The sequence below is a fragment of the Hyperoodon ampullatus genome (genome assembly GCF_949752795.1).
Source record: "Hyperoodon ampullatus genome assembly, chromosome: X".
Lineage (NCBI taxonomy): Eukaryota > Metazoa > Chordata > Mammalia > Artiodactyla > Ziphiidae > Hyperoodon > Hyperoodon ampullatus.
Window position 1 is genome coordinate 273,634 of NC_136913.1, and position 23,017 is coordinate 296,650.

A 23,017-nucleotide genomic window follows, 5' to 3' on the forward strand; every position below is an offset into this window, starting at 1 on the left:
AGCACTGTCCCCCAGGGGCGGCTGCGCTGCGTTCTCGGTGCCCCATGGGGCCCGTGCATCCACCTGAAGGACCCCATGGGGAAGCTGGACAGGCGTGAGCGGGACCAGGGCACAGTGACAGCGGAGGAGAGTGTGTGCAGAGCCCGAGAGTCAGTCGCCGGGGGACGGAGGGTCGGGACCCGGCTTGGACAGGGCGGGCAGCACGGCCATAGCAGGCCCGCGAGGGCTTGGGACAAGGTCTGAGGGACGTCGCGGGGCTGCTCAGAGCGCGCAAGGCGCGGGCGCCACAGGCAGGGCAGGCGGGCGGACATGGGCCGCAGGGGCAGGACAGCCTCCCACGCACGACACAGCCTCGCTGCACACCTTCCCTTGGCCCCGAGTCCAGCGCGGATGCCTCAAGCTGGCAGCAGGGCCGGCACGTACGAAGCATCCCCCCAATCCCTTCACAGTCCCCCTCTGCCCACAAGGCCAACCCCACCTCCCTCAGGCCATCCTCTCCGGCCACGCCCCCATCTCCACACCTTCCCCAGCTGCCCTCCGCCCCCATCATCTCCCCACGCCCCCGCCACCTCCCCACGCCCTGAGGTCTGCCGACCACCCACGGCTCTGCACCGAGTCCACGCTCAAACACCAAGGGGTGAAGGAAGCCAGGAAAACTCGCCTCCCCGACACTCCCCCGATGCCCGCCCCTGAGAAGCACTCACTCCACGCAGCACGTGCAGACGTTTGTGGGAAACGTCATTGGAACACATCTGCCATAACGTGAAACTTCTTCCTCTTAAAGGCAACAGCGAATCGCATATCCCAAAAAGTGATTCTGTAAGACGAACAGGCGTCCTGGAACAACCAGGCTTCCATGAACAGTTCTGCGTGGAGCCAGGACCCCCCATACACCAAGATCAAGTCACAGCCGCCGTGGGGGGAGGAGGAGGACTCCCCAATCCAGGGAACACCCCGGCGCAGCCTGTGTGCACCATGTGTGCGCCACGCACACAAACGGTAAACAGCAAACATCACACCTCCTCTCTGTAGAAGATCACCCTTAGCTGATTCCACTTTAAGGTCTCCACGTTCAGATTCTAAATAGACTTTCCTTCTCCACAAGCAACAAACATACAAGCATCAGCCACTTGCAGACAGAATTTCACAAGTTGAAGGAGAGAAGTCAGACAAAAAAGTACCAGAAGCCCTGTAAAATTTGAGACATGTTCCCAGGAAAAACATCCAATTACACTACCAGCAGAAAGCAGGTCTTTTTTCCCACCCCAAACAGCCTGGTTTGATTCGATGTGATTTTTTTTTTTGGCCACGCGATGACCTTTAACTCCTCGCCTGGGCGAAAATACAAGTGATGAACGTGCCAAATATCCATAAGGCAGCAGAACCTCCAGTTGCCAAAAGATCCCAGGTGGCCATGACTTTTAAATTCCATGGTCCCCTTACACGAATTTACAAAGCACACACGAGGCACAGACACGGGGTTTGCTTCTGTGCGCGCTGAGGAGAAGCGCCGTGATGTTTACAAGCCGAGTCGTCACTGAAGCCGCGGAGAAGGCGCTCCGGCTGGTACGTGCCTGCGATAAAGCCCTTAAAACAACGCAGGCGCTCGCGGCAAGCCGCGCTCTCCTTTCCAACAGCGCTGCGCTGTTATTACCCAGGGCTCCACACGCTCCAACGACACGGAGAGGCTCGCTGCGCACCTACGGAGGGTCAAGTCCCCAAGCCTCCTACTGCCCGAGGTCGACACCTCCCCGCCTCGCGCAAGACCCACCACGACGTTGCCCCGCGCCGCGCCCGGGGTATCCGCTGCTAGAACTCCAGGAAAGGAGATGCCGGCGGCTCCCTTCACAGCGCTTTCCCTGACAAACCGCACGGGAACACCTGCTCTCTGCGCGCACGGGCGCTATTCCAGGGGAGCCGCGCACGGGCGCAGGTGGAGCCCCCCGAGCCCAGGCAGCCCCCCACCCCGACTTCGCCAGAGCGGCGAGGAGCCCGCGGACGCAGCGGACCCGCCCGCCCGCCTGCCGCACCTGCTGGAAGGCCTTGAGCCTCTTCTTGAAGCGGGAGGGCAGCACGAAGTCGCAGCCGCGGGCCAGCGAGGCCAGCTCCTGCCGCAGGTCGGGGTCCTGGCGCAGGGACAGGTCCCGGAGCCGCATGTCTGCTCGCATGGGCCGCCGGGGCCCGGGCCGGGCGCGCTCGCGGGGCTGGAGCTGCGGCTGGCCGGGGCCGGCGGGGTCGGGGCGGTCCAGACGGCCGGGCTCAGCGCGCTCCATGCATCGCCGGCCGGCGCTCTGGGGGCCGGGCCTCGGGCGCGCGCATTCCTCAGGCGGGGCCGGGCGGGCGCACGCGGCGGCGGCGGGGACAGGGGAGGCGTGGCGGACGCGCGGCCCCTCCCGCGGCCCGGGCTGTGCTCCGCGGTGCAGGACGGAGCGCCGGACGCCCGCCCCGAGCTGGCCTGCTGCGCGCGGAGGCGGCTCTCCCGCCGAGAGCCTCCCTCAGCTCAGCCAGTAGGCAGGCCGGCAAGGGCAGCGGACCTGGAGACGCCGCCTGCCGGCTCCTGGGAGGGTGGGCCTTCTCTCCGGACAAGGGCAGCCTGTCCAGGACTAAGAGGAACCTGCTACAGAGCCTGCGGCCGGCGCCCCGGCCACGCCCGCCCGACAGCCCACGTGCGGCCCAAGAGCTGGTACGTCGGGAAAACGGCCCCAAACGAAGGGGCCACCCACCAGCCCTTCAGGAGTTGAGAAGATACACTTAAGCGGCAGAGGACGCTCTGACGGCCTTTGTTTAAAACTCGGGGTTGGGGTGGAACTCGGGGTCTTATAGCTCTCGCCGTGGCGTACACGGCTGTGTAGAGTATAGTGGAACGCAGATGACATAGATGGTGTGCATGGTGTGGAATACGACACCGATGACGCACACCATCGTGTCACGTGAGCCATGAGAGCACGCGACTCAGCCCCTAACACGAGGCCGAAGCAGCAGCAGAGCCAGGCCCCACCTCTGGGCGGTCTTTCCCCCCACATACCGTCTAGATCAGGCCTGCATGTCCCACCCCTGAAATCCCAGGACCCCAGGAATGCCTGCTCGGCCAGAGCTGACCTTCCCTGCTCCCTTCCCTCTGCCCCCAGACAACGATGTTGGGGACATGACCCCGGGGGGTCGGAAGGCACTTCACCCACCCACCCTCCTCCTTGTCTCTCTAATGGACTTTTTTTGGGGGGAGGGTAGTTTTTGTTTTACAGAGACGCTGGGCAGAAAGTACAGAGCTCCCGTGGGCTTCCCCTGCGGAGCCCAGGTTCCCTGTCACAAACACCCCGCACTGGGCGCTGCATCTGTTACAGCGATGAGCACACAGATGACCCCATACTGATGCTGCTGTGAACAGAAGTCCGCGGTCCCCCCTAGGGCGCGTCGTGGTGGTGCACATTCCGTGGGTCTGGACAAACGCACAGAGACGTGTGTCCACTATTACAGCATCACGCAGCGCGGGGTCGCTGCCCTGGAGCCCCCGGGCCCGGCCTGTTCACGTCCCTCCCCAGCACTGACTTCTTACTGTGTCCGTGTCCTGTCCCAACCCTAGCTGGGGTCTGCCCGTCCCGGCGTGTCCCCTAGCCGGGATCGCAGGGCTGCAGCCTCTCAGACCCGCTTCCTCTTTCACCTGCACCATCACCCTGCCCCAAACTCCTGTTCAGGGGGCCGCCCTCTCTCCGTCCTTCCCCTCTGCCTCTTTCCCATCTCTTTACCCTATTCCGTCCTTCTCCCCATTCCTGGAACATCCTCAAAGTTTCAGAGGTTGGCTGGCGACCCCTCTGGCTCTCCGGACACACAGACAAGGGCAGTGTATGCACCGCACTGTGGCCACAGAACCAGCCTAGCTGGTGTGAGACCACAGCGCCTAAGCTCTGCCCCATCCAGACCCGGACACAACACGCAGGAAGGCCCCCAATACCACGCCCCGGGCAGGGACCAGGCTCAGGACAAACTTCTGATTTCAGGGTGTCGGCAGCGGGTCATCAGTGGCTCAGGGAGACCTCCGGGCCCAGGCGCAGCCCTGTGGCTCTGCGCTACGCCTCTGCCACGAACGGCCGCACCTGCAGGTTCACTCTTGTTCCCCCTTCCCCTGCAAACCCCAGGGCAGAGGCGCTCCTCCTGTAGCTTGAAAAACTGTCCAGGTCCTCCACTGCTGGCCCCTGCTATGCAGCTCCTCCCAGGGGAAGGCAGAGCATGTGTCCTGCCCCAGACCTGGGCTTGTCCCTGTGCCTGGCCCTGGCCCTGGCCAACCAGCCCACGGTATGGCCGCAGGTCCCGTGCCGGCACAGACTGGGGAACACAGGCTGCCGAGAACACAGGGGCTGCTAAGCCCAGGGGTGAGTTTTCACAGCAAAGCTCGGCGCTGCTGCACGGAGCAAGAGAGGCGAGCACAGGGGCAGCTGGGGCAGCACAGGAGCTGCCCGCAGGGCCTCCCGGCCACACAGACGCTGCGTGTCCCAGTCAGCTCTCAACTTTCCTGCTTTAAGTTTCTGTAGCGATGCTGGTACGCGTGCGTCAACTGCAGTGCTGAGGGTGCGTGAAACCGACACGGAGAGAGTCCCCAAGACCCCTCACTTGTAGCTTACAATTTGGCTACAAACCAGAAATTTAACCCAAGTAGAAAAAAGGAATCTTTTACTCATTTCTCCACTTCTAGGTAAACTGGGGAAAAATCCATAGCTCCTCCAATGCTCAAAGGTAGCTCAGGAGAGAGGGAGACCGAGACCCCCAGCAACCTTCAGTAACATTTCTGCCCCAGAGCAAGGGCTCACCTGCAGGACCCCGGACGGAGGGAGGAGGTGAGGAAACAGGCCGCAGGCCACGGGGTGGAGTGGGCCCAGCTCAGGGAGGCAGCTGATCCTGCGCAGCACTGACGGCTCCGGGCCGCTCCACAGATGGGGAACATCTGCCCCCCGCGGCCACTGCTCTGAGAGCAGCACACCCACCGAGGCAGCGTCTAGAACCACGCGGGCGCTCGGCACGTGCAGACACAGCATCACCGGCTCTCTTTCCCCTCCTTCAGCCCAGGCCCTGGTGCTCCGGAACCTGAGCCACTAGCCAGGCTGCAGACCCTGTCACGAGGAACAGAAAGAGCCACGGGGGCCAGGGGGCGGCCCCTCGCTGGCAAAACACCCGTGAAAACTCCTCTTAGCCATGCCCGGTATGGACGGCACCCAACTCTGGTGGTGCAGACCCTGGGGCTGGCAGCAGGCCACGGGCACCCCTGAGGCCCCGGGTCTCCATGGAGGCCTGAAGTCCCCGGGACAGCAGAGAACAGCCCATCCCTGCCACCAGCACCCCCTCCCCATGTTGCTCATCCCATGATTCTCTGAGCTCGGAGCCAAATGCTGGCCAGAAAAACTAACACGTGATGGACTGTCCACAATTTAGCGTCGATTCAGATAAAATAACGATTCCCGACGATCAGCTCTGCAGCCCGGCTACAGAGTCACCTCGGCCCTGGCCTATCTCCTGCCCCAGCTCCTAAATGGCCCAGAGGCAGCCAGGCCACGTGCACACGAGGCCCCCAGACGGAGGCGGCCAGAGACAAGGAAGTGCCAGCCTCCTCGTGTGGTCTGAGCTATCTCAGAAGGCTCACGGCGCTTCCCCTCTGGCGAAGGAGTTTTCTGGAAGTCTGTTCTTAAGTTTCTGGACTTATCTGACAGCGCTGACCTCTACGCTGCTCTGTGACGACAGCGTGTTGTCTGTAGGACGGAAAGGATCTGACGTTTGTTCAAACGGGCTCTGTGGTCTGGGACTCGGCACCCAGGGAGGTATCTTTCAACAGTGACGGTGAAACTTCTGCTTCCAGACAAAAGAGGAACAGAAACCAGATTCACCCCCTGCCTAGATTCTATAGAGCATTTTAAGGAAGAAATGATACCGATATTGAACACTCTTACAGAAAACAGAGCAAGGAGTAACCATTCCCAGCTCCTCTTGGGAGGCCAGCATCCCCCTGACACCACGGCCAAGGACATCACACAGAAGGTGGGAGACGACCACAGACACACTGATCTCACAACACGGGAGCCCTCAGAGCCCAGCAGCGTGCGAGATCATCAGCTGGGATCAGTGGATTCATCCAAGGAAGCAAGGTTGGTTAACACCCACAGATCAAGTGAGAAAACATCACGTGATCATAAAGAACTGGACAAGATTCAACACCCATTCATGTTAACAGTTCCCAACCAACTAAATATACAGGGTAGCTTCCTCAACCTGCGGAGGGCGTTATGAAAACACCTGTATCTATGTCATCCTGAGGAAGACGGGATGCTTTCTCGCTGAGCCGGGACAAATCGAGCACCTCCCCTCTCAGCGCTGCCCCCTGACCAGGCCCCGAGACCTCAGCTGAAGTGTCGGGCAGGAAGGAGAGTCCCAGGCACGCCGGCCGGGAGCGGTGACGTGGGACAGCTGTCCCTCACGCCAGCACGTCCCTGGTGCAGAGTCCTCGAGCACCTACCGACCGCAGAACTGATCAGCGGGTCAGCGACTTCACAGGGTGGGGACTCAAGAGCATGGCTGTCGGAAGTCAGCATGCGGAGGTGCCGGGAAGACAGTTCCACTCCCAGCAGCAGCACAAGGAGCAAACGCCCCAGCAACTCGTCTAGGGGAGGCACCGTAAGACCTGTCCACCCAGCCAGAAACCCCGCGGACAAGGACGGTAGCCTCCATGACGGGTGACCCGCACTGCCGGGCGGCCACTGCCCCACAGGGTCTGCAGACAACGTGGCCTTGATCTAAACCTCAGCCGCCTTTTTGTGTAGAACTTGGCACCATGATTCTAAACATCTACGGCAGCAAAAAGCACCCAGAAAAGTCATCCCAACAGCCGTGCACCGGGGTGGGCAGGGTGCTGGTTTCAGCTCACCAGAACGCAGGGCGGCCTGCACAGCGACCTGCAGCGCACGCACAGGTGCTCACAGGCGCAGGACAGAAGGTCCAGGAACCATCCAGACACCTGCGGACACGGGACTTCCGGCAAAGGCGCCGGCACAATTCAATGGGAAGTCATTTCAGAAAGCGACGCTGCAGCAATTGAGTAATCACGTATAAAAAAGCACGCTTCGAAACTTACCTCAGACCACACACAGAAATTAACCTGAACGAGACCATAAGTCTAAGCATAAAAGCGAAATTTGGAAAAGTTCTAGAGGAGACATAGGAGAAAACCTATCTGCCCTAGGGTATGACAAAGGTTGTTTAGATTATGGACTATACTTTTGGGAACATCAAATAAGTAATAAATTGGACCTCATCAAAATTAAAAACTTTTCTGCTTCAGGAAACACTAATAAGAATATAAGAGAAGGTGAAGGAGACTGAGATACAGACTTCCAGTTGCAAAATAAATGAGTCAAGGGTATAAATGTACAGTGTGGGAAACAGTAATTATGTAACATCTTTGTAGGGTAACATATCATTACTAGATTCATTGAAATGTATAGGAATAGCAAATCACTATCTTGTAGAACAAGAACATAGTTTTATAGGTCAATTATACTTCAAAACAAACACTCATAGCAAAAGAGATCAGATTCCCTTTAGAGGAAGTGCGGGTGTGAGGAGGGAATTGGATGAGGAGGTCAAAAGATACAAACTTCCAGTGAGGGGATACCTGTGTACTAGGGATGTAATGCACAACATGGTAAAAATAATTAGCACTGCTATATATGGAAGTTGTTAAGAGTAAATCCTAGGAGTTCTCATCACAGCAAAAGAAAAGGTATCTTTTTTTAATATATCTTTAATGTTGTATCTATATGAGATAACGAACTATACTTATCCTGGTCAGCATTTCACCATTACGCGAGTCTAATCATTACGCTGTACACCTTAAACTTAGGAAGTGCTGCGTGTCAACTATATCTTGATAAAAGAGGTAGAAGAAATGGAACATAAGAGAAGTCATTCACTAGGAAGACAATTTGCAGATCCTGTACGTGATAAAGGAGTTGTATCCAGCATACACACAGGACTTACCAACTGAATGAGAAAACCAACGACCCAGTGGGGAAAATGGTAGAGGATCTGAACGGACACTTCAGCAAAAAAGCCCAACATCACCGTCACCAGGGAAACACAGAAAAAGCCGCAGAGGTGCCCCCAGAGGCCCACATTCCAGAACGGGGCAGGTCAGAGGCCTGGCGATACCCAGGGCTGGTCAGGATGGGGCAGGAACACCAACCGCGCAGCCCTTTGGAAGGCAATCTGACAGTCTCTTCAACAGCAAAATGCACATGTGCCATAAAACCCAGCGATTCCTCCTTAGGCCCGTCCCTAAGGTGAGTGCAGACACGGTCCTCACGAGGACTCACGGGCGAATGTGCTCAGCACGATACCCGTGAGCTCAAAGCCCAGGACAGGCCCAGGGTCCAGCAGACACAATGCGAGGCAGCCCCGCTCAGGGAGCAGTGCTCAGCAAGGAGATGGGGTGCGGAAGCACGTGCTTGAACTCGGTGAGCTTTATGGGATGAAGGACACGAGAATGCAGCTGGTAAAAGTCCGCCTGCAGTTGCAGAGGAGACCTCGGACTGCTATGGACGTTGTTGAGAGCCCTGGCTGCCTCAGTGGGTGACTAAGGCGGGAGAGGGTTTGTGCACAACTATTAACTTCCCTGGAACCCTAAATGGGAGGGCACCGCATCTCCAAAACTAAGCCATCCACTCTCGGCCAGCCAGAGGGACACTACAGCTCTGCCCTGGACGGTCTGCCGCACCTCTGCACAGCCCGGTGACCTGCAGCACCCTCCAGCACACGACGCTACCGACACCAGGCCACCCCACTTCAAAGCGGAGACGCGGCTGACACACTGGGAACAGCACTTGCCAGCCAATCTGTGGCAGTTGGAGAAGCCCAGGTCACAGTCAGCCAGGACCTCCACCCAGGGCGGCAACAGAGCCCTGCAGCTGCAGGCCTGAGAGGACCCCGTCAGCCACAGGCAGCCCTGCAAGTCCAAGGACCAGCAGCTGCCCCCCACCTCCTCATGGAGACCACGGCACCCACGTCCTCCTGGAGACCCTGCACCCACCTCCTCGTGCAGCCCCTGGACCCTCCCCTCAGCCCCTGGCCTCTGTATCCTGAGGAGCCCCGTTCCGTTGCCTCTGACCCCCTCCTGGGTGCCCAGCTGGGTGCTGGTGCCACCCCCAGAGCTCCGCCATCCTCCCCAGCAAGCGTCCTCCAGGACCCCCCTGCGTCCCTTCTCCTGGGGCCCCGGGGATCCTCAGGGACCCGTGCACCACGCGTCCTCACTCTCCCTTCCAGCACGGCCTTGCAAAGGTGCTTCCTTCTTCCAGGACCACTGATGGGGCACCTGCAAGAGGCAAGGAGCAGGGAAGGCCCAGCCCCACCTCCCTGGGGCTGCAGCGCAGACAGACGCGAAGCAGGTGGCTCCAGGGGATGAAGAGGTGCACGGTGGGTGGTCAGGCTGGCAGGACACGTAGCACAGCCTGGGAGCCGTTCCCAGGCCCAAATGCTGCCCCCGACCCCCCACATGCGAGACAACCACCACTCTGGCCCCGGCGGGTGCAGGGGGAGCATCCACGGGGACCCTGCCGCCTTCCCCTGGTGGGGACCCAGAACGGTCGCACCCGGCCCCTGAAACGCGAACTCTGCCCAGAAGACTCTGATCCAGGGCGCTCCGGAAGCCTCCTCCTTTCGTCCCGGTCTAATTACACACGCGTCCGTACCAACAGCCCCTGTGGGGACACGAAGTGCTCTTCAGCACGCAAACGTACCCTTGGAACACGTTTGCGTGGACAGGCTTCCTGTGGGACCGTGCCTTCCTGGACACCCGAGCCTAACCACGCTGTTAAGAGCAGGCAAACAGGCAGCCGTGACAGCGGGGTCTGACCTCTGACCCACCACAGGGTCTGCTGGCTCTGTGCTCGTCAGGACACTGCAGCCCGGGGCAAGGAGGTGACATCGTGAAGGGACCGGCCAGCCGGCCTCCCGAGCAGACCTCGGCCTCGGCCTCGGTGCTGTGCGCACGGGGGGTGGACGACTGTCTGCGGGGCGGGGCGTGGGCGGGGGGCAGCCCTGGTCTCCACCCCAGATGCTGGGGCCCCTCCCCCAACCGCAACAACCAGAAACGTGGCGCACGCGGCCGCCGGGTGAGCAGTGGTGCTGTGGCCGCAGACCGACACACTCACTGGCCCCCCGGGCTCTGTGCTGGCAGCTGGTCTCGGGGCACCGGCAGCTCAACTTCCACCTAATCCTGAAAAGCACAGACTCCAGAAACGGCACAGCGTCACTCGGACAGACACGTTCCAACGTGGGAGCACCACGGGCCTACTTCCGAAAGCACGGACGCCTCCGCCGTGGCCCCCCTGCAGGCCCGCCCGTGGCGTGAGCACAGCGGCTCTGAGCGCCCAGGGCCCCTGCTCCGCAGCTTCCCCGCAGGGAGCTGACGGTCCCGTCCTAACCGCGCGGACCGGAGGCGGCGCACGCGCGCGCGGTGCGCCTCGGCCCAGCTCCCGCCGCAGTCACGCGCGCCGGCCCCTCCAGCCGCGCCTCCCGCGGCGACGCCACTTCCCAGCCAAGGTGAAGACTGTGTAGACGGCAGGGCCCCGGTCCTGCTGCGGGGTCCGAAGTGCCTCCCCAGAGCCCCCCCCCCCGTCCCCTGCACTGACTGACTGTCCCCACTGCTCCGAGCACGGGTCCTCCCAGGGGTTCCCAGCAGCAGACCCTGGAACGGGGCAGAGACGCAAATTCCACCACCACCGCAGCCCCCGAAACTGGAATTCTGGAAAGGGGCTCAGCAGCTGTTTTCACGGGCCTCCCTTGCACCTGTCCACCTGTCCCCAGGACACCCACGCATCCGTCCAGCCTCAGGACTCTCCCGTCCACGGCCCACCTGTCCCCAGGACACCCACGCATCCGTCCAGCCTCAGGACTCTCCCGTCCACGGCCCACCTGTCCGCAGGACACCCACGCATCCGTCCAGCCTCAGGACTCTCCCGTCCACGGCCCACCTGTCCCCAAGACCGTCTCATCTGCCCCTGCATCCGTCCGTCCCCAGGGCCCTCCTGAAGGATGTCATCAGCTCCGCCAAGCAGGTCACCAGGTCACAACACTCACAGAGGATCCCACAGCGCTCTCTGCTCTGGACCTGTTCCCAGATTGCCCTTCAAGGCTCTGAAAGACTCCCTGAGTCTGACGCTGACCTGAGACCCGCACAGTACTGCTTAGAGTGCTGAGAAAATGAATGCTCCAAAGAAACAAGTGTAAATCCTAGGCAATTCTGTCACAAACAGGGCTGAGGGGTGGTACACAGCTCTGCTCTAGACAGTCACTAACCCAGCTCCTGAGGCCCTGGGCTCTGAGGCGCCGCCACGAGGACTCCCACTGGCAACTGTGCAGGTGAGTCCTCCGGGGTGGGGAGGGCCCTGATGCTGCCTCCCTACAAGCCCCACTCAAAGGTCCCATCCCACGTGGGGCAACGTGATGGGCGCGTTCTGCCTTGGTGGGGCCCTGGGGATAACAGAGACCCAGGCTGAAGGCGCCTGCTCTACGGGGAACCCATGGAGACGCCCCCCGGCTTCAGCTCCAGCACCCTCCTGAACCAGAACTAAACCAGGGCTGAGCCAGGACCACTGAAGCACGGCCCTAAACCAGGACTGAACCAGAGCCCTGAACCAGGTCTCGTGAACCAGGGCTCCTAAACCAAGACTGATCCAAGACTCCTGAACCAGGTCTGAACCAGGACTGGATCAGGGCCCCTGAACCAAGACTAAGCCAGAGCCTCTGAACCGGGACTGGACCAGGTCTCCTGAACCAGGACTGGACACGGGCCATGAACCAATGCTCCTGAGCCAAGCTAAACCAGGACTGAACCAGGACTCCTGAATCCGACCAGACAAGGGCCCTGAACCAGGACTGAAGCAGATTGAACCAGGACCCCAGAGCAAGGAGTCAAACACAGCTCCTGAACCAGGGCCCCTGAACTAGGACTGAACCAGGACTGAACCAGGGCCCCTGAACCACATCCTCTGAACCAGGCTCCCCTGGATTGGGTTCTGCCATGTAGTGTTCCCCCACCCGGGCCTCAGTGGCCATCCAGTGGCCGAGCCTCAAGTCGGCCCCTTTCGACCCAGCAGCCTGGACAAGGCCTGGGGAAGCTGGTCCACGGGGGGCCCACAGGCAGCTTTGGGGGAGCTGAGGGCTTGGGGGCGAGGCGATACCCACCATCGCTGGGGAGTGGGCTGCGGCCAATCTGCATCTCAGGCCCCTCAGGCTCCTCACGCAGCCCTCTCTGTGGCCAGTCAGGAACAGGAGTGGCGGCCCAGGCAGCACCCAGGTGGACGCCGGGTACCAGATGAGGTACCCTTGGCGGGCACATGCAGGCTGCAGGTGCCGGGCCCTGTTTGGGAGGCCCGAGAGGACAGGACAAGAGCACGCACACACCCCCACCACGTGATCGCGAGAAACCTCCAGGTTCCACTCGTCAGGAAGAGAACGGAGGGCGTCTAGGTTCGCACCGCTTCAATGTGGCAAACTCCTGACCAGTGATTAAAAGTTCTCAATATTTCCCCTCCTTCCTGCACAAAGATTCTCGTTGATGCCAACTACAAAAACCAGAAATCGTTCTTCACTAAGAGATCCACAGAATGCAACGTGGCCAAGCTCAGCCCCTCTGTGAAGTCACGGTCACCGGGCAAACTCAAGGCCCCCGTCAGACATGCTCTCAGGATCCTGACCTTCTGCTCTGAGGACTTCCAGGTCCTTTCTGTCTCCAACACATCTGCTGGAAAATCTAAGGACGCGTCAAAGTAAACACACGTGCCTGCTGTGTGTACACGCATCTGCACGTACACACGAGCGTGTCTCCAAGGAATGCACTTCTAACCTAGAACATGGTCACATGTCCTGAGGGAATCAATGGTTAACTGGATACCCCCAAAACTACAAAACGGCTGCAGAGAAAGATCTAAATAGATGGATAATAAATTTAACCAAGGAGGTGCGACACCTGTATGCACACAACATTGCTGAGAGAAATTATGGGACACGTAAGTAAATGGAAAAACATCCAGAGCTCATGGGCTGGAAAACTCAACTGTTTTGGGGTATCAGTTACACCCAATTGTTCTACAGATTCACTGCAATCCCAATCAAAATGCCAATAGGCCTTTTTTGTACAAGTTCATAAGCTGATTCTCAATGTTAGGTGGAAATGCGAATGTCAGCATAGCCAGGGCTGTTTTAAAAGAACAGAGTTGGCCGTACACCACCCACTTTCCACAAGTTAGTCTACAAAGCACCCCAGAGTGAGAACACAAACACAGATCAGTGGGTTAGGGATGAGAAAATAGACCCAGACGCATACGGTCAATTGATTTCAGACAATGCAACTCAATGGGAAAATGATAGATTTCAAATCTGCTGTGTACCTGGATATCTTACACCACATGCAGAAACTTACATGAAATGGATCAGAAGTTTAAATGCAAAAGTGAAAACCAGGAAGCTTTTAGAAGGAAAAGAGCAGATAACCCTGAGAGCTTGGGACAGGCACATATTTCGTAGATCGGATGTAAGAAATAAGAACCATAAAAGAATAAAATTGAAAGAATCAAAAAACTAACAGCTTTTGCTTTCAAAACACATGTTAAACAAATGACAAAACGGGCCACAGACTGAAGAGAAATACGTGAAAACATGTGTCTCATAAAGGAGCCGCATCCAGATTCTACATAAAGAGCCCTTACAACTCAATGACAGAGAAATACCCAGTTTTCAAAAGGGGCAGCAGATTTGGACAGACGGTGCACAATGGCTGATAAGTGATGAAAAGATGCTCGCCGTCACCAGAAAACAGGGAAATGCAGATAAAACCATGACACACAACACGCCCGCCGGGACGGCTGAAGTAGAAGTCTAAGGACAGCCAGTGCCGGGGAGGCGTGGACGAGGACCCGCACGCACGGCTGGGGAAACGGGACGTGACACCTGCCTCAGAACAGTGTACGGGCTTGGGAGGCTTTTCAGGTTTTTTTGTTTTTTAAGTTAAACACACACACAGCGCACAGCCCAGCAATTCCACTCCGAGGTCATTCATCCAAGAGAGATGCAAACACCCGTCCACACGAGGTTCTCAGCAGCTTCATTCATGAGGAGCACACGCAGAAACAGCTCGAGTGGCCTCCAGTGCTAAAGTGACAATCAGGCTGTGGTCCATCCACGCAACGGGACCCTACTCGGCAGGGAGAGGGAAGCAGGGCCCGCCGCACGGCGGCAAGCACCTCAGACAGATCCTGGGAGCCGGAGTGGCTGCCTGGGGTGAGGCGCACGGGGCCCTGGGGGCGGGAAGCGCTCTCCTCCTTGGTGTGTTCACATGTGTGACGACCGGCCCACACACCTATAGGCACCATTCCCTGTATGTAAACTAACCCCCCACAAACTGGACTTTTCAAAAATCAAGGGTTAAGAACAAGCCCCCCCCGCCGTCCCTGACACCTCTGCTTTTCCCTGACACCTCTGGGAAACCAGCAGACTAAGTGACGGGGGAAGTCCCTCCTCCTGATATGCTCAGCGCTGCTGATGGGATGGATGCGGGCTCAACCGAAAACACTTAAATGTCATCAGCAAGTCCCAATGGAACAGTCACACTCCTTCAGGCTTAGGCGTATGCTAGGGGTACGATATGCAGCAACCATACGTTTTCCCGTAACACCTGGAGACGCTTTATTACTTTTAACCGACACAGTATTAAATATCAAAAAGCACCTTTTTAAAAAAATTAAATATACTGCTGTCCAGCTGTCCTTATTGTAGATAAGTGGGGCATAAAACCTCTAGGTTCAGAAGCTAGGCAGAATAGAAGAAGCTGAGCCATGGATAACTAAAACCAACCGGAAACAAACTCCAGAATGACGACCAACTTGGGAATCTGTCAAAGACAACATTTTTCTGTGTGCGAGACTTTCTTGGCAGGGGGAAGAGACTAGACGTGCAAGCGCTTTCACGCCTGACATTCCTCCAGCATCTTCGACCACCCTCAGCTACACGTCGGTAGGCGACCCGAGTTACCTCCGCAGGCGTTAGAAGGAAGAGTAACTTACTACTCTCGTCCCTGCGGATCGACGAGGCCCTCGAACAGGTGGTCCACTCCGGGCACTAGAGGCGGCTCCCAGGGGGAGAGCGGTGGACGCGGGGGACGGGCTGGGAGCCCCTGGGCTATCCAACCCGCGCGGCCTGCAGGCGAGGGCCGGGGCTGCGAACGGGGGCCCGGGCTGCCCTGAGTCTCCCCCGACCCCCTCAGGCCCCCCGGGCATCTTGATCCTCTGCAAGCAGTCTTGGAGCACTGCCTGCGTGCTGGACTCGCTGAGCCAGCACAGGAAGAGCTCGTCCACCTTCATCTTCAGGACGGGCTGCAGGACTTTGCCGGGCGGCATCTCCGGGGCTCGGCCCCTCCTTCCAGGGGGACTCCTTCCTCCTGCACAGGTGCCTGGAGCCGGGACCGAAGTCCGGCCTGAATGGATCTCCGCGTAGTAGGCGACGGCCGCCAGAGGGGACGAGCCCCACGGGGGTCCCGGACCCGTGGTCCCGGGTGAAGTCGCCCGGCCCGGCGGGCGTGGCGCGCCCGGGGCCCGGTGAGGAGGCAGCGGCCCGGCGGGCGTGGCGGGCCCGGGGTCTGGTGTGGCATCAACTGCCCGGCGGGCGTCGAGGTCCGGGGTCATCGGTCAGGGGTCAGGGGTACGGCGGCGCCCCGCCCAGGGGCTGCGCGGACTCGGGAGCCCGGCGGAGGCGGAAGGCCGGACCGCGGCGGGGCCCGCCCAACTCAGGGCAGCTTCAAAACGGGCGCGCCAGCTACGCTCCCAAAGAAGGTCGCCTATGTTGTGCGTCACCGTGACGCGCGGCATCATCACGGCGCCGCCCGTCGGCGCCTACGACTCCAGCCGCGGCTGTGCTGGGGCGCTTCGGTGGGCTGGAGGGCGCTCAGGAGCTGGAGTGGGGGCGGGTGGTGGCGGGCACCCCACCCCATGTCTTTCAGCTTTTAGGCTTTCTTGGGGTGAGGCCCGCACCAGGCACGTGCCCTTATGTCCGCGGAAGTGCAAGCATGGGCGGTGCGATCTCGCCGGGATGGGCGGGGTTAGTTGGCTGGTCTGTTGGGCACTACAGTGCATGCCTGTAGTGGCGGCGCTCGGGAGGCCCGTCGGTCGAGCATGAGCAGTGCGTGCTCGCCGGGAGCTAGTCGGAGACCGGGCATTGTGCGCGGAGAGGGCGCGGTAAAACGGAGGAGCATGCGCAATGCGTGCCCGCCGACCGCGGCAGCGAGCACGCGCGCTGCGGGAGCGAGCGGGAGGTGGGCGTGCCGGCGGTTGCGGGGAAATGCAGTTTTTAGATAAAACGGGCCCCTTCGGACCGCAATGGTCACGGTTACGTTAAGTTTGTTAAATGATAGTGACGGGTTGGAGGCGTGCAGCTGCTTTAGAGCTGGCCTTTCAGGCTGAGAATGAACTGCTTTTGTAATTGCAAAAATAATAAATTTATTTTGATGGAAGTGGAAGTAATTACTTAAGTGACTTTGGCCCCATGACTAGCTTATTTCAGTTTATCCTTTTAATAGTGTCTATAAATCATCCACACAGCACACATGCACCTCTTTTTTTTTAATGCCTTGATTTTTTTTTCTTTTCTAAGTTTTTTTTTTTTCTCTCTCTTAACATTATTTTATGAGTTTTCACTTGGGTTTGCTCTTTTTTAGGAGGGAATTCCGAGGTCTTATGAGCTGGGCTCTCCTATTTCTCAGGAGTATAAATATAACTAGACTCACTAAATAACTCTTAAACTATGGTTTTATTTTGTGCCTACAATGATTTCAAACTTCGTTTGTGTTTGTTGACTGAAGAAAAATGCACAGCCTAAGAATTGAGAATTATGTTTTATTCCGTGGACTTGCTGAGGACTTAAGCCAGGGAGGTGGCCTCTCAGATGGCTCTGACGGGCTTCTTCCAAGAGGTCAGGGAGGAGCCAGGGTACAGAGGCCTTTTTTTGCAACAAAAAATAAGATAGTTGGAAGGTTACAGTTAATGAAAGAAAAACAGACATCTCAAGTTAATGAATTTAGCACTTTTCTATGGATGGGAAGATGCTAAAGATAGGAAATCACTTTTTTGATAGGCACCGTAGCTATCTGGGACCAGTATCCTGCTTTTCTCCATCCTGAGTCCCCCCAGGGTGTACAGTCCAGGGTGCCTGCAGTGGCTGAGGGCTTGATGGATGCAATAAACTTTGTTTACTGATATGGCTTGAAGGTAAAAATTCGACTATCCTGGGTCAGGACAGGGCCATAACGCAGGAATTCTGTGTGCTTATTTCTATTCATTGGGAAGCTAATGCTTGTGTGCGCAGGCTGTCACTTCTGGAGAGAGGTAAATATTAATACACGTCTCTGAGTTTATCACATACAGACATCTTGTCCAAGAACAAATGTGCTTTTCACTCGGGGTCTGTAAACGAGCTGCCATTCATCCACGTGGTTTTGGGGGGGAAATGGTCTTTCTGAGTCCCTGCACAAGACGGCTTTATACCCTGGGGCTCGGCGGGGCCTAAGGAAAGGTCTGTGCGTCTGCCAACGGGACAGCAACAAACTCCGGGAAGGAAACAGAACCTCCTTCAGTCTGTGCGGTGGATCCTGCCGCAAAGGACAGAGAGGTGCTGTGTGGCCCGAGGACGGCGGGGCAGAGGCCGGAGGGGCCTGGGATGTGCACCGCCCACCCCTGAACAGAGGCAGGACTCTGCTGATGGCAGGAATGGAAGCACAGCTGGCTGCATCCGCCTTCCAGGGGTGGCGGAGGTCTCAGGGCGGTGTGTGGGGGGGTGGGGGTGGACAGCGTGCACGTGGAGAGGAAGATCCCAGAGGGCCCCCTGCGGGAGGGCATGCACTGCGCATGCTCTCCATGTGGGAGGGCGGAGCTTATCCAGGGGAGTGGGAGGGAGGGCAGTCCTTCCTTCGTCCACGGGAGCCCAGGTCCCTTCTGTGGCCGTCAACTCAAAGCCGGTGGGACGCACCAGCTTCAGCCCCAGGTGGAGCTGCTCGGAAAGGCAGGCGCTCCAAACATCCTGTGGCTCTGAGTCACGCCCGCCTGTCACCAGAGCCCAGGTCGGGTGGTTGATTGCACACTCAGGCGTGAGGCATGAAGACGCCCTGGACAGTGTGCTATGTGGTCAGTCTCACTGGTCCTGGGCTGACCCTGAGCTCCAAATATACGTGTTCTGTGCAGCTAGAGGTCAGAGTGATCAAGGTTCTATCTGCCACGGCTGTCCCACCTGAGTTTCTTCTTTCTTCCCTCCTTCCTTTCTTCCTTTCTCTCCTTCCCTCTTCCTCCCTCCGTCCCTCTCTCCCTCTCTTTCTTTCTTTCTTTCTTTTTTTTTTTGGTGTTTGTCTTTCTTGTGAAAACGGACTCCTGAACAGCCACGAGGGTGCATGTGTTTGATTTCAAGTGACTTCCTCTCAAAGTACTTAATGGGGAGTTCCATCAAGTACAGTGTGGAGGCTCTTTTCTGACTGGCGTGTCTTTTCCACCTCTGTCTTTTCCCTTCCTTGTCTTTATTTGCTTTGCTTTATTCCCGACTGATTTCCTTTTCAGCCTTGGTTTCTTGCTGGATAAGACTTCCTTTCAGACCATGCGAAAGTGGAGGAAGTGGCTGGTGCATCCCATCACTGTGGGGCAGCCCCGGCAGACACATCCCCTTACGGGAATACTGCACATTCCCTGATTGTCGAGGAACCATTTCCTTCCTGTGAACCTCGCTCACCCCTGCACCCTCTAACTTGTGGGACTCAGACAAACCCCGGACCCAGTGCCCCCGAGTTTCCCTCCATTGAAAGCAAAGTGGTTTTGGGGAAAGGTTTCCAGACACAGAACCAGGGATCAAATGGCCTTTGAACATTTTTTCAGCATTCATTATGTGCTAAGGTTTTCCTGCAGCCAGGACAACAAGGAGGGGGAAATCCATTGAACTTTTGCTATATAAGTAGTAGCATTTTAGGTAAAATGCGATATGGACCTGATAATTAAAAACTAAAATTTTTTTTTGTTAGCACCCATTTTGATAAGCTTTCAAAGAATAAGAATTTTGAACAAAAGAGGAAAAATGAAACGAATTCATAGCAGTTCTAACCAAACTAAAGAGAACTGAAAAGTCTCAAATGCTAAAAATAAAAAAAAATAATAATAATTTTAAAGATTGGAGGGGGGAGGGATAAATTGGGAGACTGGGATTGACATATACACACTACTATACATAAAATAGGTAACTAATAAGAACCTACTGTACAGCACAGGGAACACTACTCAATTCTCTGTCATGGCCTATATGGGAAAAGAATATGAAAAAAAGAGTGTGTATATATAACTGATTCACTTTGCTGTATACCTGAAACTAACACAACATTGTAAATCAACTATACTCCAATAAAAACTAAAAAAAAAAAAAATGGGGAGTGTGCATATAATCTGCCTTTTTATCCACAAGACAAGGTTTTACAGAAGTTGTGTATGTGCATGGTTTTGTACTATTTATAACGAAACTTTCCAGACATCCACTGATGGTCTTGATTCAACATCCCAGGTCTAAATGCTGGCTCAGGACCCCATCCTCTAAATGACCTTTGACTCTGCCCCATCTTTTGTTGTATTTGTCCAGCTGTCAGCTGTCATGGTTGTGATCCGCTGTAACTTCATGACATCAGCTCGCCCCCCTCTATCAGTCCCTTGTCTTTTAATTTACTAACAATTTATTTGTTATGCTGGGACGCAGCATAATTAACTGGGTTAGTACTGGGTCGTCTGAGTGTGTGCAACACGCCTGAGGACATAGATAAATAAAACAACTCATGATCTCAGAGATCCGGTAGTGGAATGGCGTGGGAGGGGGGAATTATGTAATTAGATAATTCGATGTCCAGTTATACGGTATGATGCCGAAGGATGATAGAAAAGTGAAAGCGGGGAGACAGGACAGGCTTGCGGGGGGTCGGGGGGAGCGCTATTTAAGCAGAGTTGTTGAGGATGATTAATAGTGGAAAGCAGGCTGTGTGGAAAGAACACACAAGAATTGAAGCTGGAACCATTGTTTGAGGGTCTGTCGTGAGGGGCTTCTGTGCCAGGCAGAGACTTCGGACGTTCTCTTGTACAAATACCTTAAATTGGGAGGCTGGAAAAATAGTGATCATGTTAAGTTATGGTGGGATAGTTGGTAAAACCATGACTTGCATTAACCTGGGAGGCAAAACATGTGCCTTGTACACCAGCAGCTCTGGGAAACCATCTGAAAACAAGACTGCAGGCTGGTTGTGACCAACTGCATTCCATCAGTTTCTACATGAAAGAAAAGTAAAGAATGGGCCAGTTTGCCACCAGAATTTTACAGAGAATAAGGCCAAGCCCCCAAACTGCAGGGTTAGAAATTGAATCCATTTTCTTTCATCCAATCAGAAGTGTGTCCACATAACACAACCTTGGAGAAAAGACCTAATGCGGGTTTGATTCCCTTTGTGAAGACCTCTGAAAGAACTAGAGTGGGCAAATTGGGGTTGGGGGACTCTGAGAAACAACCCAGAATCCTTGTCACTGAGTTTAGAGAGAAGGGCCAGCCCACGTCAGCCAACTCTGAGCCGTGGATACAGATGCGCAAGGGAGAAGAAATGATTGTTATTGTAACCACAGAGTTTGGGGATGGTTATTACACACCACTAACTGCCTGATACACAAAAGGCAGACTGTTGAAATGCAAAAGGCAGGGATTGAAATGATCCAGTATGTCTGAGGCCTTTAACTCTGACAGTGAGGAGGAAGATGAGTTACAGGCATGGGAATCTAGACAACGATTCCAAGGCTGTAAGGGATTTTAGCGGGTGCATTAGTTGCCTAGGTCGGCTATAACAAAAAGCCACAAACTCAGTGGCTAAAAACAACCCAAATGTCCTCTCTCACGGTTGTGGAGGTCAGAAGTCCAAAATCAGTCTCGCTGGCCTGCAGTCAAGGGCTGGTTCCTTCTGGGGTCTCCAGGGGAGAATCTGTGCGGTGGCTTTTCCAGCTTCTGGAGACAGCTGCCTTCCTGGGCCCGTGGCCCCTTGCTCCATCCTCAAAGCTCATCACTCCAATCTCTGTTGCTGTAGCCGCACAGCCTTCACCTCTTCTGCCTTCAAATTTCCCGCTGCCTCCTCCAAAAAGGACCCTTGTGGTGACATTGGGGCCACCCAGATAATCCAGAATCACCTCCCATCTCAACACCGTTGATTTCATGACATCTGCGAAGTCCCTATTACCACTGGTGTTAACTTCCTGGAGCTGCCATAAGGAAGTAGCACAGCTGGGGGCTTAAACAACAGACATGTATTTCCCAGTCCTGGAGGCTGGAATCTGAGATACAGGTGTGAGCAGGGCTGGTCCCTCCCGAGGCCTCTCTCCTGGGTGTGTAGACGGCCTCTCCTCCCTGTGTCCTCATGTGGTCGTCCCTCTGTGTGTGTCTGGGTCCTGATCTCCTCTTCTTATAAGGACAGAAGTCCTATGGGATCACGACCCACCCTAGAGACTTCATTTTACCTTAATCACGTCTTTAAAGACCGTATCTCCAAATACAGCCCCATTCTGAGGTCCTGGGGGTCAAGACTTCAACACAGGAATTTCGACAACACGGTTCAGCCCGTAACAGGTGAAAGGGTGGGCTGGGGAGGGGTCTTGGGAACATGAGACATCGTGAACGGTAGCCATGACTATTGCCTGGAAACCTCACCTGTCGAAAAAGCAGCAAAGAACTCAGAAGCAGAGAAAAGACTGCTTCTTCTTGCTTCCTCTTTATAATTTCTGTCTCTTTATTGAAATTCTCTTGGTCTCCTTTAGCTCTTTGAGGTTATTTTAAGCATCCATTTAAAGCCTCTTGGGGACTTCCCTGGCGGTCCAGTGGTTAGGACTCCGTGCTTCCACTACAGGGGGTTCGGGTTCAATCCCTGGTTGGGGAACTAAGATCCAGCAAACCATGCGCCATGGCCAACAACAAGCAAACAAACAAAACAACAACAGAATAAAGTCTGTTGAGTGAGTGCAATGTCTGGGCACATACTGTGTGATTCCTTTTATGTGAGATGTCCAGAACGGGCAAATCCTTGGAGACAGAGGGCAGATCAGTGGTTGCCAGAGGCTGGTGGAGGGGGATGGAGGGTGACAGCTCATGGGGACGGGGTCTCCTTTTGGCATGGTAGAATGTTCCGGAACAAGACAGAAATGGTGGTTGCACAATATTGTGAATGCGCTTAATGTCACCGAGTTGTCCAGTTTAAATGCTTATTTTTATATCATGTGAATTTCACCTTAATTTAAAAAATAAAAAAAGAAAAGAAAGCACGCAGGTAGAGAAAAAACGAGAAACAGCCAAGAAAGGGACCCTAGGTCAGGAGTTGGAAGACTAGAGGTGGTGGAGTGTTTCCTCTGCCGTCCCCTGAATATTTGAGGCTTCCGAGCAGACTCAGCACTAAGGCGAGTGCTGCTTCTTGTTTTGCCTTAAAAGCGCCTGGTGACGTAGGTCTGATTAGCCACCCGTGTGTAACTGATGGAGGCATTTGAAGCAAGTTGACAAGTGGCCGGAGAAGTTCGGAGAACGAAAACCCAGCCAAGTCATCCCAAGCTTCGTGTGGCCTCTGAAAAGGGAAACACTGTTCTGATGGAGATGACTATTCCCTCATCACCCCGGTGTAAGGGATTCAACAGGGGCCCCCAAAAGTTATGCCCTCATCTTGACCCCAGAACCTGTGGATGAGACCCCATTAGGAAACAGGGTCTTTGCAGGTGTGATGAAGTGAAGGGTCTGAGATGAGGTCCTCCTGGAGGAGGGTGGCCCTGCATCCAATAACAGGATCCTTCTAAGAGACAGAAGAGGAGAGACCCAGACACACAGGAGAAGCCCTGGGAAGATGAAGGCAGAGACAGCAGGGATGCGGCCACAAGCCCAGGGACACCTGGAGCCCCCAGAAGCTGGG

The 23,017-nt window shown here is 56.0% G+C and overlaps 1 protein-coding gene across 1 annotated transcript in view; it reads right to left on the reverse strand.

The window, feature by feature from the left end:
* Nucleotides 1–15,445, reverse strand: part of PPP2R3B (protein phosphatase 2 regulatory subunit B''beta) — a 56,761-nt gene extending 41,316 nt beyond the window's left edge. Inside the window, exon 1 of the mRNA XM_079727921.1 lies at nt 15,096–15,445. Coding sequence (XP_079584047.1) covers nt 15,096–15,428 — 333 coding nt within the window. The 5' untranslated portion in view covers nt 15,429–15,445. The remainder of the gene's footprint in view (nt 1–15,095) is intronic.
* Nucleotides 15,446–23,017: the final 7,572 nt, after the last annotated feature.